The sequence below is a fragment of the Silene latifolia genome, chromosome 11 (assembly GCF_048544455.1).
Source record: "Silene latifolia isolate original U9 population chromosome 11, ASM4854445v1, whole genome shotgun sequence".
In the NCBI taxonomy this organism is placed as follows: Eukaryota; Viridiplantae; Streptophyta; class Magnoliopsida; order Caryophyllales; family Caryophyllaceae; genus Silene; species Silene latifolia.
In genome coordinates, this window is record NC_133536.1 from 157,762,341 (window position 1) to 157,779,256 (window position 16,916).

A 16,916-nucleotide genomic window follows, 5' to 3' on the forward strand; every position below is an offset into this window, starting at 1 on the left:
TGCTCACATCAAAACGAGGTATGTTCAATAAATATAGAATAAGGATTCTTCAAAGTATAGTATTATTTTTATATTTGAAGTTGGCAAAAGTCATAGAGGCATTTATATGATACACTTTATAAGAAAATACAATTCATGAGAATTAAATTCCCTCATCCAATTCGGGTGAATTTCAGAAAAGTGTTTGGTTGCTCGTGTAGGAATTAAATTCCACACGAACTTCCAATGACCAAGGGGGAGTAGGTAAGCAACTTCTCACATCATGTAGGCATTGAAAGTTCCCGGGAAGTGCTAATTCCTACATTTTCCAAAATTTATGGCAACCAAACAACCCATATTTTTCAAAATCATGGGATTTTCCAATGCCTATGTTTTCTAAGTGGCAACTAAACGACCCCTAATTTTTTAAATACAATAGTTAATAACAAAATTATACTCTTACACAAATTATAGATTAAATAATCTCTAACTAAATTTTTAATCAAGTGGGTACTTTTAAGCAACATCCCTATATATAAACAATAGGCTAGAAATTGTTTTTAGTTGGAAAAGACACCTAAGAAAATATAAACAATGGTGATCATTCAAAGTGCCCTCAATATGGACAATTGTTAGGTACTGAAAAATTGTAAGAAGAGAAAATAATGCTTCTCAAATTTAAAACAATAACAAATGGAATAATCAAACATAATAGAGAGAGAAAATATTCTAACACGAATATTTTCTGGAGTTGAATTGGGTGTTGATCAACTCAATTTAACTCTTAATCGAGTTATTTTTCATCTTTACACATCTCCTCTATACATTGTAGAGAGGAGATAAAATAAATTATCGAGAGCAAAATAATTGTGGTGAAAAATCAAAGGGGTTGTGGGGAAATATATTAAATAAAACAAAAAAATAATGGAGATAAAAGGAGATGAAGTCATAGCTGTGGCAATTGATAAAGATAAAACGAGTCAACATGCATTAAAATGGGCCGTTGATCATGTTCTTATGAAGGGTCGAATTATTACCTTGGTTCATGTTAAACAAAGGCAACCTGCTAATCCTACCTTAGGTTTCTTTATTTCTGATCTTTTTATCAAATTATTTGATGTTGTTTTATTATTACGTATTTGTTATATGACCGCAACAGAGGAAGTATTTGTTTTATTACGCAAGTGTGTATTCATTATTCGTATGGTTTATATTATGGTTCTTACTTCTTACCATCATCATTCTCACGTAAATCCATAATAGTTCAATTTTATATAAGCACCCTTGGTTGGCTTGGTATTACCTCACCTATGGAGCGGTTGGTTTTATATAAAGTTACATACTAATAATTATTGATATCAATAGATAAGGTGTACGACAAGTCTTATTTGAATTGTGTATTTCCAAAATAAAAGACGTGAATTGGTTTTATATATTGCTCTCTGTTTTGCTAACATTCCAAATACCAATTATATATATAGTTGGAAATGCAATGACCTTTTCTGATATCAATGACGATGTTGGCAAGAAAAATAATCCAACGGAAGGGCGAGAGATATTTCTTCCTTTCCGTTGCTTCTTGACGCGCAAAGATGTGAGCTTTCCGACATTCTTCCTTGTTTCCTTCCTACATTCATTCACTCGTACAGACTGGTTTAATTAATGTAAAAAAAACATTTATCTGCTATCATTTAATTTATTGACAGATAAAATGTGACGAGGTATTGTTGGAAGGTGTGGACGTATCAAAAACATTGGTGGACTATGTCACGACGAATGCCATTGAGGTGATGGTCCTAGGCGCGTCATCAAAGAACGGGTTTCTAAGGTAATAGAAAGCTTAAGAGCAACATCATCAGATGACTGTTTATGTATGTATATTGGGATAGAATGAGTATGTTGGTTCATACTCCGTACTAATGTATTAGTCTTGCAGCAGAAAATTCAAAGGCTCAGATGTGGCAACAAGTGTAACCAAAGGTGCCCCGGACTACTGCTCTGTGTATGTGATTCAGAAAGGGAAGATGTTGTCTGTCAGGTCCGCTACTCGTCCTGTCCCAAAAACGGCTGGGAGTGGGAGTGGCCGCAATCAAACACCAAACCGAACCAATTCCAATGATGCATCTCCTCTTGGTCCTGCTTCAAAAGGTACGTACTATATGAGGCATCTAATTTAATCTCCTTTCAACAAATTTTAACACAGCTTTACCCTACATGGTGCAGGAGATAGGTGGCCATGCACACCACAACGCCAGTCTGGGGATTCCGATGATATCAGGCAAGTCATGAGTAGCAGTGCTCAATGACTTTACGACCTAAACAGTCAATTGTAAATGTAATTCTTAATTTGAATCAGGTCACCGTTCTTGAGAGGAAGAGCAGCAAATGGTCGGTCGTATGGAGGGATTTCCATGCCAGAAAGTGATATATCCTTTGTCAGTTCACGTCCGAGCACAGAGCGTGGTAGCATTGATCGTTGTTCATTTGACATAACTGAGTTTGCCCAAGCGCCTCGACTTTCTAATGGGTCAGATATTATGAGTCCTGGATCCTCTTTCTCAGACCGGAGATCGATTGAACTGAACTCGTTGGGAGATTATTCAAACTCTAGCAGTAGTGGCTTCTCAGTATTCTCTTCTATGCATATGGTAAGAATACATTGTTTGTTTGGCTTCATTAATTTGTTGAAATTAGTTGATTTTGATTGTGGATTTCAGGAAGACGTGGAAACTGAGATGAGAAAGCTAAGGCTAGAGCTACAGCAAACGATGAACATGTATAATGCCGCCTGCAAGGAAGCATTGACTGCCAAACAGAAGGTTATATATATAATAACATTGATTTTGTTTAAAAAGATTCAATTACTTTACCCACTAGCTAACATCTATACCGTGTGACCCTTTGATTCCAGGCCATCGAACTTCAGATATCAAAGACACAAGAAACCCAAAGAATAGAAGCAGCACGGTCAGCTGAGGAAGCAGCAATGGCAATAGCAGAACAAGAGAAAGCCAAGTGCAGAGCAGCCATGGAAGCCGCGGAAGCAGCTCAGAGAATTGCAGAATTAGAAGCACGAAAGAGAGTGACTGCCGAAATGAAAGCTCACAACGAAACCGATGCCATGACCAAGGCAATAGACGTTACAACTCGAACTGATGTTAGGTACAGGAGATACAGCATCGAAGAGATAGAGATTGCAACTGAATACTTCTCGGAATCACTTAAGATAGGAGAAGGAGGATATGGACCTGTCTATCATTGCACCTTAGATCACACTTCTGTTGCTGTTAAGGTTCTGAGGCCTGATGCTGCTCAAGGACAATCCCAGTTTCAGCAAGAGGTATGTATATATTGTTTATTATCCAAGGCAGGGCCACTGGTAGTCTCATAATTATCTGAAATGGTTGCATTTCCAGGTTGAAATCTTATGTACCATAAGGCATCCACACATGGTGCTTCTCCTGGGCGCTTGTCCAGAGTACGGTTGTCTAGTCTACGAGTACATGTCCAATGGAAGTTTAGAAGACCGCCTGTTTCGTAGAGAAAACAGTCCCCCTCTTCCATGGCAGTTACGATTCCGTATTGCAACTGAAATCGCAACTGCACTTAATTTCCTCCACCAGTCAAAACCTGAGCCACTTGTCCACCGTGACCTTAAGCCCGCCAACATCTTAATCGACCGGAATTACGTCAGCAAAATCAGCGATGTCGGACTAGCCAGGCTGGTCCCACCAACCATGGCCGACAATGTTACCCAATACCGGATGACACAAGCAGCAGGAACCTTCTTTTACATAGACCCGGAGTATCAACAAACAGGGATGCTAGGGACTAAATCTGACATTTATTCTCTTGGGATTTTATACTTGCAGCTCATCACAGCAAAGCCAGCCATGGGTTTAACCCACCATGTACAAAGAGCCCTTGAGAATGGGACTTTTAGGGAAATGCTGGATCCTAGTGTTCCCGACTGGCCGTATGAAGAGGTCTTGGAGTTTGCTAAGCTCTCTTTAGCCTGCTCCGAGCTAAGACGAAAAGACCGACCTGATCTACCTCAAATATTACCAACCCTATGCAGGTTGAGGGAGTTTGGTGAGGCCAACATGACATCCTTCATGTTCACTCCCTCAGCCCCCTCAAGGCAAAGACAAGTCTCCACTGCTCAAGTGAGTGCAAACATTCAAATCTTGGTTTTGTTTTCGAATTCTTAACCTTCATACTACTTCATCTCCATTTCTATAAATTTGCCTTTAGATACGTTGACTATGCAAAAACACATGTAGGTGGGAAACAATTGGTCTTTCTTAAGACGGGCATATTCGTCTTAAGAGTAAAACAAGTCAAATACATCCCACATCACGTATTTTGCGATTATGGGTATGTTAAGTGTCCAGTGTCCACAAGTCACAGAATAAACAAGGGGAAAACAATATTAACACACAAACACTTGCCTATATGAAGGTAGTGCACTGGACATATAGTGGCGGTAGTTCACAGGGGAATGTTGAAGAAATTTCAGAAACTGATGTATAATCCTGTTGTTTCGGATTTTGCAGGATGTGATAAGCGAGAACGTCTCAACAACATCAGCGACTAGTGGTTGATAGAGCTGGTCAAGCTCATCGTCTATACAAACAAACTTGTAGTACCATACAATCAATCTTAAAGTCCTCGAAGTTTATCAGTAAACATCCCCTTCCCCAATCCCCACCCCCAACCCCTCAGGAAAAAAAAACAAACAGAAATCCACCATTTTTTGTTAGTCTAAATGGCATAACCGTTAGGTGGTTTTGCATGTAATAACAAAGTACATCATGCAATTGTGAAGGTAATTTATTCATGTCTCCAAGAACATTCTTCCTAATCAGTAGTATATTATTTTACTTGGAAACTTCAAAACACAGCTCGAAGCTGAAAACAGAAACATGATTCAAAACCAAACAAGCATACAACTCAAAAAATGAGACACCACTCGTCGCAAGTAAATCAATGAGTTGAAAATGAAAACAAATGGCAATGGCATTCCATTCTCAAAAAAAAAGGCAGTACAAACTTCCTTTAAACGCATGTTGAATCGACAAAGTTAACTAAGCTATAAGCTGATAGAATGTAAAAAAACTTCTGGGTTTTCTGTATACAAAAAGAGCTCCAAACATCTGCGTTTCTTCTGTAGATCAGGTACTAATCAATATCCCACACCTAGCATATAGGAAAGCAAACGAGGACTTACAGAACTGAGAAGCTAGTTGAATATGACAGTAAACGGCACATATTCACTCAAGTCGCTATCGACTACTGCCCTTCATCCATTGGATCCCTAGTTCCCGGCGTCAATACATTAGATTCCAAATCTCTGAAGACGGAGTCTTCAAGCGCCTCCAAGAAAGAAAGTACAGTAAATTTGTCTGCATTGGATTGAATTAGAAATTCTCATCAGCATCATGCGCTACAAATGAGCTAAATTTAACATTAAAAAAACTAGTTAATACTCCCTCCGTTTTTTCATCTTCCCATTTCTTTTCTCCCACTTCTTAAGAAAAGCTGTAAGATTACTATATTTCCCCTCACTTACCCTCCCCTCTTTTATTCTGTCTGATTGTCGCTAACTCGGTCTAACTCTCTACATTCCTCCCTCACTAACCAACAACTACCTCCCAACACCAACCACCAACGACCACCCCACCCAACACCACTGCCCACAGCTCGACCACCGCTCAGCCGTTGCCTGCCGTTTCTTAAAACACCTCTCAACACCATTGACCACCCCAACCATTGCTTGCACCACCAAACACCATCAAAGGACCACAGAACCACCAACAAACCATCAGTCTACAGCGCAACACATAGACCCATAGGGCCATAACCGAATACTCCCAGCGCACGAAAGAGCAGATCCAGTAGACAAAGTCGAAGATGGTCGGAGACTCTGGTCGGAAATGACCAATAAGAGTTAAGATATATGTCAATTAACTGATGCGGAGTGAACTTTTTACTGTCAATTGGACCAAAATTTTACGATTGTCAGCATGAGGCCATTTCCATGACACAATCTTAAACTTTGGATATTTTCCATACAATTTACAAGGTGGGATTATTATAGGAAGACGACACAAACGTTGAATCATCTTTGTTAAATTTCTCAAGATAGAAGTCTAACTAAACAATGTTCGCGCACATCAGGTCAGAAAGGCGCTATAACTGCACCAAACCCCTCTCTTTTGGTATTCGAATGGAGATGCTTGTGCAGACTGCAGACACCTTCAGAAATAAACAGAAATGTAACTACAATGTTTTTAAGAGAGAAGTTTTTACATTTACTAGGGTCAATGCCAAACTGAGCAAGGTCTATTTGGCCTGTCTTGAGAACCTACAGAAACAAGAAAACATAAGCTGCACAGCATGCAAAGAAACAATGTCCAGTAACAATCATACATTCATGAATCATGAATAATGCGGGAAAATAGGAAAACACTTCTGTTCTTACGTAAGTAAAAGCATCTACTTGTTGGCGGAAAGGGGGGCACTGCAATACTTCTATCAAGTCATGCTGTGTGCATTGACCCTGCAAAAAAAATCTGTTAAAGATGCACCAACTCACACATCACACACAACAGATTTATAAATAGAACAGCAAATTTACTTCTGGCAAATATGATGCTAAACGCTCTTCGATAGGTAACGTCTCAAGCAAGGGGCCCAATAAATCAGGCTTCAAAAGATCCCCTAGTCCGAAGCCTGTAATAAGAAGTGGAGTGTTTGAGTTAAGCAGCTAGTATTACAGAATGAAGTTCATCTTTTGCAGTCTGATGTAAGAAGCTAGCTTCATATATGAAGCACCCAGACCACCACGAAAAGCACTACAACATCGGATACACAAGACGGAATGGAGAAAAACAGAGATTATTCTTCCATCTAAATCCTCACAAATACCTAACACTTGAATTAGACACAGTTACATTTAATTCATTGACCATGCAATAAAACGATTCACTCTGCAAAAACTGCCAGGTGGCATCATAAGATCATCCCTTCTAAGTTTCTGCGCAATATCAGATCCATTCATTTTTATTTTTATGCAGAAGATCACATCAGATGCTGTACTGAAGAAATTTTCCTACCATATTGCAAGTGTAAGCAAATCTTTATTACCTGGATTTGCTACTTGTAGTTTTGAGCCTAATCCCATCCATGGATCACTTTAAACTAGGACTTTGGACAAATGCTCATATCACAAGAATCGCATAAGCTCTTTTAACATATCTGAAGCTAAGTATTAACCAGCTTTCAGAATCTTTTGAAACATAGGAAGGCTAGTTTATTATATTCCAGATGTCATACTAGTAGCTTTTCTGATGAAGACAGAGACATCCTTATAACTAGCAACAAGCACAAATAAAGGCTGAAGGACTCAACCAAATCAAATATAGTGTATGATACCTCCATCTGGATCTTCAACATCACCAACAGGACCTGCAGAGGTGACCAGAGATATTTTTAGAGCTGAACTGCTTTATGCAGGAAAAAGACTACGAAGGTGAGAGCCATAACACTTGTGCCACAAACAGCCTTGCCGCTACCGAGATTGAACTCGAAAATCTTATAAAAATGTATGTATAAAAGAGTATTGAGAAGGATTCTTTCGATACAAGATACCTGCAGATTGAATGTTACTTAGTATCCTTTGCAAGTCTGACAGTTTTACTGGTCCAGGTGCAGAGGTTACATCACTCACCATATCAGCACCCATACTTGGCCCAATCAAATTACCAGCTCTGACAAACAGAGGAAAGCTTAGTAGAAATAGACTGCATTACCAAGTCCAAGGATATAGAAGGCAGAATACTCCCAAAAGAGTCTGAAAGTATAAAATGATAGAAAAGAATCATCCTACAAGAGTTAATCGACATGCTGGCACTAAGGGTGATAATGAGACAAGACAGCCCGAACTCAGCTTACCAAGCACAGTTAAAGCTTGGCTGGAGTCCCGCGACTTAATGAGTCAAGCCGAGCTAATGTCGGCTCAGCTCAAAAACCTCGCAAGCAGCTCCAACTTGCGTGATTAGATAATATCTTGTTCTTATTTTAAAGAACTATTTCATCTTGATTATATATATCTTTGTATTAACATGGCAAATGTTCACATTGATTTGCCAATATTTTTATATATAACCTTTGTATCCTGTAATTGAAAATATCAAAAGAAAAAAAATAACAATTATATATAGGTTGGAGTTGAGCTCGAGTTTGGTTTAAGATCGCAAGCTTGATAATGAGCTCATTTTTTCAAGTTCATGTGAGCTCAGATCGGCGCGAGCTCGATTTTTGCTTCATCAGCACAAGCCGAGCAAGGCCAAGCTCGTGCTCGTGCTCGTGCTCATCCCTAGTTGGCACCATAACATAACACATTTATATTTTATGCCAACTAAGAATAAACTATGTGGCTCGACATAGAGATATGTTCTATGAAACAAGAATATCTAGAAGGACCATTTACCAAGAGATGAAAAATTTAATATCAGAAAATATAGCCTTCAAAGTCCACATTATTAAAATGCAGCCTCGGCTTTCATTGTTCTTTTGGCTTTGGATTATAATGAACTAAGAAACAAAGATTCTTAGAACACTCGGCATTCTCATCCCACTTTTAGCTGAGGGTCAAATGGAAACAACCTCTATATCAATTGGGAAACAACCTTTGAAGTTTGAAGCACAGAGATACTGATGATGGCCAGAACAGAGAACACCAAAATTAAATCAAAGAGAAAATGGGGGCTCAACTATCACCTGAACTTCTTATCTTACCGCAATGGCAGAAAAGTCTCCCTCATTGGCAATCATAAAGCAATTTATATTTTAAAAATCCACCAAAAACAAAATGCAAAAGGGTCCAATGAAAAATGTACAAGTCAAACTGTCCAAGAATCAGTTTTACCTTGATGAAATATCATCTTCTACCATCTCATCTGTTTGAAGAGGAACAGATGCTCCAGAAACCTCTTCAGCAGGGAGTTCTTCCAAGCACACCCACACAAACAAAACAAAGAAAATAAAGCAAATCAGCGGTACTCTCATGGTTCAAAATCTCAGTATCGGTTTTAGTCGCAGTATCGGAATAATCGGTCATTAATCGGTCGTCGCGGGTGAATCTCAGTGATTTCGCGGGCGATATCTCGTATCATTAAAGTGAAAAACCGATACAGCTCGGGCGAGAGATACATCTTGGCCGAGATTTTGAACCATATGGGTACTATAATCCTAAGTGGACATAGACAAAAGCTAAATTTGATACAATATACAAGATTCACACATATCCTGTGCCGAATTAGAAAACAAAGCTCAAAAGATATCAAAACATGGCCAACTGAGAAAAGTGGCCCTTGAGATGTAAGATTGTGATGTCAACAGCATATGCAATTCGGATTTTTACAATTATTAATTTGTGATTGACGAGGGGCAAATACTTGCTTGCATATTAACTTCACAAATGGGCCATACCCTAAGTTGTAGGATCTTCGCGTTGTATAAAAATCCACAGGTAACTTAATAGGTGGCAGCCAATGCAGCAGGAATATTAAAAACATTTTATCAAATGTGTTACTTGTTCACATCTTGAGATCTGAAACTCATGTTGATAGGTTTCCACTTTCAAGTCCAAACTCTATCTCTACTCACACATGCTTGATATGCGACTATTTTTTTCCAAAAAATAGCTTGTAGTATAGATTAAAAAGTGGTAATATTTGTTAAGTATTGGTGATATTTTGATAGAAAAGTTGTGGCAAATGAAATGTAGGATTCTTCTACAAGGCAATCTATAACGAGAAATAAAGTAACGGCAAAAATGGAATTCCATTATTTAACATATGTCGCCTAACATAATGAGAACATTTTTATTCCATGTATTTTCAGTGGGCTGCTCTCAATACTCCTACTTTCGCTTAATTTCTAATTTTCTATATAACGGTAATTTACTACAGCTACAAAATGTTCAAGAGACTAGAGAGAGAATAGAAGTAACAACATGACACTTCTTTAGTACCCATGCAACTCCAGCCACAATCTAAGCTTAAATAACCGCACTCCAAGTCTCCAACTACTTTTATTAATAAGGATTTCCTCATCTACTAAGGCACTCACTACATCTTATATCAATTATGTCACTTCTAATAACAAGCACCAGTATGACAATTATCAGAGAACTAGATTGAAGAACACCAAGTGCAATTGTACCTAAAGGCTGATTAAGAAGGTAGTTCACTGCTTGACATAGTGGTTGATCACCATCGGCTTTTGGCTCCTGGAATAATCCAAGTAAAGACAAGTTAGACCCGGGGAGAAACTGCAACACCTTTATATAATGCACAGAACAAAAGCAGAATTCAACACACCTGCAACCAGAAAAATGACTTCCTATCATCTGTGTTAAACTTCAGAATGTAGACCCTTCCAGATGCTTGCTCAACCTGCATGTGAAGGATGAAGCATAGAAAATTGATATGATAAATATGAATTTACGAAGTACTCCCAACAGGAATTCATCAAAAAAGTATGGGAGCATACCTTCTCAAAAACTGCCTCTTGAGGAAAAACAATTTGGTCCTGTGACATATTAAGGACCACCAAAGATGATGTGCAGCAGTAAACAAAAGAGCATATGCACACAAATGAAGCAAGAACAAAAATAGATGAGAATATGAAGTCACATATTTTGAAAGTAAATCAAGCAACCCAGATAAGATATTTAGTCCTGAAAGTTTACTACTACTTTAACACTAAAATATCATAAGCTTTTACAAACAATTGACTCGAAGCATAAAATTGTCGAATCCCCAAGAATCACCACTCTCTATCGCTACATGTTTACGGTAACATGTAGATCGCAGCTGTAGAAAACGACAAAAGAAATATTACTAGCTGTGTCATTAAGTCGGTTGGTTTCTTCAAAGCCTACACTGAAAAGAGTCTTGACAAAGCAAGTCCTACTTTGAATCCACCAAGAGATACCTTAGATAAAAATTATGTTACTACTGTGATATTGAAGAAAGCATTCCCACGACATGCTCAACGACATAGTAACTCACTGGGTACGCATCAATTTCACAAATATTTCACACACTACAAGAGGATCCTCTTCAGTAGCACCATAGGTAAATCTTCCCTTTAGGACTTGCAATGTATGAGGATAACTATAACTGGGGTAACAAAACTCAAAACAAAAGGAAAAGGAGAAGGAAAAAGGTGGTGGTAGTGAAAGGAGTAAAAAGAGGTGATCAGGGAATTATTGCTCCATGGAAGGTGGTAACAACTACCCCAACACCACCACCACTTTCTCCCGTTATATTTTTGTTTTGAGCTCTATTATTCTCATAAACCACCACCCCATGCAAACCCTAGGAGTTGCAGAATTGAAAATGCAAATTCTAGGAAGCGCTTGCTCCATGAAAGCAATGATCAGGAGATCATATCACAGAACGCTCAAGATTCCTTGCTGCAAACTGCAACAAACTAGATGGTCTACAAGTTCATAGTATCACATCATTCCCCCAGATTCAACCTCGCCCCTGGCCCCTACAGTGTCAACAGTCAACCCCATACCTAATAAAGCCCTTGTACTTCTACGTGACATCTTGATTCTTGCAGTCGAGGTTTTTTTATGGAAGTTGTATAGAGCTAGGGGAGGGCTAGCAAGGCGCCCCTGGAGAATAAAAATTTCGAAATTTTTAGCTAAATTTTCGAAAGTTTTCCGTGTTTATGTTATACGAGTACTATTATCCGTTCACCCTCGCTAAATTTTTTTGCCCCTGCTATGTTCAAATCTTGGCTCCGCCAAAAGCTAGACATTGGATCTTCAATCTCCATTCTTCAGTGATCTGACCATAGTCAGTATCACCTGGAAAAAGAAAATTAGATCCACCGTAAACCCGTCAAAGTCTTGAGCATTTGAATTACATCAAACAAGCTAACCTACTCAGAATTCATTCTAGCACTTTCAATAAGCAGAAACTCATCAATTTGTTTTGCCTCAACAGCTTTGCTCATGATAATTACAACCAAGAGCCTAGTCAGCAGTATTATCTGCTAGTTGATTGCATGAAGTACTTTATCAAATACTTTTTACCCTATTAGTTTGTGTCATTTGTGATTGCTTTTGAATCCCATTTAAATATGAAATCCTCCAGCTGGAAAACCTTGACCACGACATTGAAAAATATTTTCCATTTATACAGTGAAACAACGGGCACCACATTGATATTTCAGTTGTGCAGTGTTATCACTACATCACGGTGGAAAACCAGAATTAGAGGATACATCTTCAACCACATTTTGCACACGATCAAGCCACTGGAAATGAGTCAGACCATCCTCACCCTACAGAAAACGCAAGTACAAATTGTCATTTGAAAATCGACAAATGTGAATATATAAAATAAGATTTGAAGACCAAATTTAGTGCAAATTATGCCCAACTTTTCCCATACAGAAAATGCATGCATACATAGGGAGCAGGTTTTGTTAGTTTCGCATACCCGAGTAATATGAACTAGCCCTTTACGTGGATCCGGCGCAACAAGTTTTCCATCAAAAGACATTTTACCAGCACGGAACTGCAGTATGACGTCCTGTTCAACCATATTATCATAGAATTAATTACTAATTGAAAAGTGAGCATGTTTATATTTGAAATAAGTCAGGATCAGTCAATATACATTTCAGTTTAACCAAAGTAGAGTGACATACACCATCGCCTTGTTGACATCAACAAGGTTTATAAAGCATGAAATAACTACAGACTAACATATTGACAGAAGGTATTAACTTTTTCAATGTAATATTAATAATTTAATATGACCTTCTTAGTAGCAAGTCACTTGACATCTTGATGCCTTGCTGAAATCAAAAAATCATTTTAAAACATGAAATAGTTACTGTTGATGAAACTTATCAACTTATTCTACAATTCATATGACCTTGTTAATAGCAAGTAAACTGAACTCGTGTTTTCTTAGATGACGACCATTCACTTTTTTATAAGAAAATTGCAGGCAGTCTTGGGAGCATTACATTAGTGGAGTACGTGCATTAAAACCAAAATTCCATTATTTCAAAATAAAACAATATACAAGTTAGAAAAAGAATAAAAGAAGGCCAAAGCTATTTACATAGATTCTTCAGTTCCAGGGTCATACCAGCCTCCAACACGATGATCAAGAATATGGCCATGTGGGTATGGAATCCATAAGACCATAACCGACTCTCACAAATCCAACACTTGTACAAGCACGAGGAGACAAGAACCCTTGGTGCAAAGTGAAGGAGTGTGCCTCATAGACACTAGGTGTATTGTTTTTGCAGACAAATTTGTAATTTAAAAATAAACTTTATTCAAAAATACCTTTTTTAAAGTTCTAAAGTACGCTGACATGTAAATGGGTAAACTCTATGGATGGTGTAGTAAAGAGAAAGACATAATTAAAGAACTAGAAGAAGAAAAAAAAATTGGAAATTGTATAGTAGAGCAACTTGGTAGCTGTGTCTTATCTAAACAGCGCACTTAAATGCACTAAGACATTTTTCTAGGGTCTCACGACGCCTAGGGGTTAGGCGCGCTAGAAATGCACTTACTACGACGACAAAAATAGAGGAAGTAAAGTTATATTATTATATACAGTATTTAGTATGATTTTTCACAATTTTAAGCCTTCTATCGGACTATATCTTTAAGTCACTTTAGAAAACTACATGAATTTCAAACTTTTGATTAAACTTGAACTATCTCTTAAGTCAATTTATTAGCTTAAAAAGACAAGGGGGGTTGAATCTGAGTCCCTATTTCACGAAAATCGAGTCATAGCAAGTTCAACACTCTCGTGCCCGTATCCGACACTCACACCCTAGTCTAGGTCCAAAATATACGACGAAAATGATGCCAAGTTCTTTCACCATTGAATCAACTAATTTAGAGCCCAATCATTCTGACAAAGTTTGTCCGCCATCTTCTGTATTTCAATCTAGCTAACTTCTTGGTTTGTTGATATTGATAGTAGTCTGCTAATATCATACCATAGGCATTACTATCATAGAAAATAATAGACACCCCTGGAACATCTGTGATTGATAGTTAACACCCTCCTCTCCCCCCTTTCTCCACCACCAACCAGGGGTAGCTCAGATTTTTCACCAAAGTCGATTATGCACCGGCTAACCTCTATAAAAAATCTGACATACAAATTCAACCACGTCCCTTTCCAATCAATCTTGCTATAAATAAATTAACATATGATTTAAGATGTAGCGAAGGGGAGCCTTGGCGCACCGGTTAAGGTGTTGCTTTGTGATCGTGAGGTCACGGGTTCAAGTCCTTAGAGCGGCCTCTTGCCAAAATGGCAAGGGAAGGCTTGCCCCAATTACACCCTGGTGGTGGGACCCTTCCCCGGACCCTCACCTAGCAGGGACGCCATCGTGCACCGGGCTGCCCTTTTTTATGATCTAAGATGTAGCGGTATTTGATACACTACTTGACAACAAGCCACAATGAGCTACTCAATGCAACTTCATACACCTAAACTAAAAACACGCGCTGGTCTCATAATGAAATGGAGAAGGTTTTGGGATATGACATTAACATAAACATTCCCTGAAGTTGTCAGCATTCAGCAGGGACTCAGCAGTCAACACCCAAAATCAATACCGTAACATATGTCTCATCCTCTTTAAGCCTAATGTACAAATGTCGGAATTCTTCAAAGCATGGAACCAAAAATCATAAAGTCGTGTTTCGATAAAATCGATACTTTGAACACGCTAGGAATGCTTTTTTTTTTTCACAAGAAAGGTATACAATATAATCGTGTTTCGATATAATCATCCCATTAAACATCAAGAAAAAGAAATAGGGATGATGTAATGCATATTACAATACACTAGTAAAACACAAGTTAGGGCATTAATCAAGTTTAGTTGTTACCGTCAAATCAACCTGGCCGACCCCATGAGAAGCATCTCCAGAAGAAGCCATAGAAACACTTGAAGAAGCTTCCTTTATCAAAATTACAATCTGGGCACCATTAAAACCAACTCAAATTAAATCATTTCTTTTTCAATGCGACACTCATCTATTCAAGTTAACAATATTTGATAAACAAAATCAAACTTCCTTTATCAAAATTGCAAATGTTTGAAAAACATAAATCGATGGAAAAAGCAAAAAATTGAGTAAGAGAACATAGAAGTTGGAACCTGAGAAAATATTACGAAGTATTGCTGAAGAGTTTAGAAACCCAGAAATATTTTGCTGAATTCAGGATTTCTTGCTCAAACTTGGCAACTACTATACTTCTCTTCCCTTTTTCTCTTACAAGGCTTACATATGGTCATACGGATTGTTGGCCCATTTCATAAATGGTTATAGCAAGTCGGATCCTTGTTGTGGGTCGACCTTTGTTCGATCACAAATTCTTGTTTCAGATGAACCATTTTCGTCTTTCCAAAAAGACAGGATTGTGTGACCATTTTATAGTTAAACTAGGTTTGTGACCCGTGAAGTTCACGGGTTTATTTGTTTTAATTTTGATATTTTTATCGTATTTTTAATATTTGTTCGAGCAATTAGTTGTTGATTCATTTAAAAATATACAGTCTTGAAATACATAGAAATTAGTTAGTTGATACCTTATTTCTTTGACAACTTTAGTTTGTTTTTTTAAATCGAATCCTGCAACTGACAATGTGGTAGCTACTAATTTCGAGAAACTTGACAACGGAGCAATGACAAAGACGACTCATTATATATACGTGTGTTTTACTCCGCAATATAATAAAATGAGTTTTTTAAATATTAAAAGATGAAACCATCTGTATATAATAAATTCCGTATGGAAAAATCTTTAATGACGCCTTATAAGGTTGTAAACTGAATACCTCAGAATAGTCATCTCCAAATTATTTCCAGACCTCTCCATCAACCCTCCCTTAGAAATATCTTTGAAGTCTTATCACCACGTGCATGCTTCAAATATTATTTACATCCGAAAAACATTTATTATATCGATAGAAAAATATTAGATACGATTCCACGGTATGGTCGGTATCTACTCCATGTATTACGAATTAAATTTTCATTTCAATTTCTCAATAATCTAAAAAACTATATTCCCAAAATTGGAATTCCAAAATGTTCATAAATTTTTTTAAGTTCCTTATTACTATTTCAAGAATTTGATCCATCTCTTATTATACTTATGTCCACGAGCCTATATAAAAATAAAAATAGTATTAAAGACTATAAAATAATCTATTCCGGTTTTGAAAAAAAAAAACAAAAACTTAAAAATATACGGATTAGAGTTTAGAAACCATACTATTTAATATTTATCTGAAGGTTCACTTTCGTTTTCTATTAGTACGCTTCCTTTTAGTACATGCCTTGATAATAGTTCATATGAAATGAAAAAGAAAAATATAGGTTAGAGATTATTATATTCATGAATACAAAAATACAAATTCAAATAGGTTGATTGGGAAAGCATAATAGTAAAATTACACAACAATATACGCTTAATAAAACATTTAAAGAAATATTATAAGATCTCCATTTTGAGATCGACGATCATCTTATAATGGTTAAAAAAGCATAAACCACTTAAAAAGTAAAGTAAATTTTATAGAAAAACAATCAAAAGGTGGGAGTTGGAGAAAACTTAAATTGGAAGAGAAAATGACATAATTAAAATGATTAATTATTGTCATGATGGTTCAAAAAGTAAATTATGAAATTTTAAAGATTTTTCATTCAATTATTTGGACTTATTTATTTACCATTAATTATGAGAGTAGGTTTTTTTTAAAGAAATTATGAGAGTAAGTTTTATTATTCCTGTTTTGACAAAAAAAAAAACACATAAAAAAACATACGAAGTAGAATTTAGAAATCATACTAT

General features: G+C 37.1%; 2 protein-coding genes across 4 annotated transcripts; one reads left to right on the forward strand and one right to left on the reverse strand.

Annotated features, from left to right (window-relative positions):
- The first annotated feature begins 659 nt into the window (after positions 1–659).
- LOC141611997 (U-box domain-containing protein 35-like) lies at positions 660–4,831 on the forward strand. Of its 2 annotated transcripts, none has more exons than XM_074430693.1 (10): positions 660–1,060; positions 1,461–1,573; positions 1,686–1,807; positions 1,919–2,127; positions 2,203–2,257; positions 2,336–2,627; positions 2,697–2,798; positions 2,891–3,319; positions 3,396–4,145; positions 4,536–4,831. In XM_074430693.1, exons 1-10 carry the CDS (start codon positions 904–906, stop codon positions 4,581–4,583), a joined length of 2,277 nt encoding a protein of 758 aa, XP_074286794.1. In that variant the 5' UTR covers positions 660–903; the 3' UTR covers positions 4,584–4,831. The 2 variants fall into 2 exon arrangements, with proteins under 2 accessions (XP_074286794.1, XP_074286793.1); XM_074430692.1 differs by having other exon boundaries at positions 693–1,060; positions 1,916–2,127.
- Positions 4,832–4,958: 127 nt separating this feature from the next.
- Positions 4,959–15,355, reverse strand: LOC141612000 (26S proteasome regulatory subunit RPN13). Of its 2 annotated transcripts, none has more exons than XM_074430695.1 (14): positions 15,217–15,355; positions 14,945–15,034; positions 12,507–12,599; positions 12,289–12,348; positions 10,540–10,578; positions 10,368–10,442; positions 10,210–10,276; positions 8,912–8,990; positions 7,633–7,751; positions 7,417–7,449; positions 6,620–6,714; positions 6,464–6,541; positions 6,292–6,346; positions 4,959–5,384 (listed from the first exon to the last, which is right to left on the reverse strand). In XM_074430695.1, exons 2-14 carry the CDS (start codon positions 14,993–14,995, stop codon positions 5,272–5,274), a joined length of 957 nt encoding a protein of 318 aa, XP_074286796.1. In that variant the 5' UTR covers positions 14,996–15,034; positions 15,217–15,355; the 3' UTR covers positions 4,959–5,271. The 2 variants fall into 2 exon arrangements, with proteins under 2 accessions (XP_074286796.1, XP_074286797.1); XM_074430696.1 differs by having other exon boundaries at positions 15,258–15,336.
- Between the last annotated feature and the right edge of the window lie 1,561 nt (positions 15,356–16,916).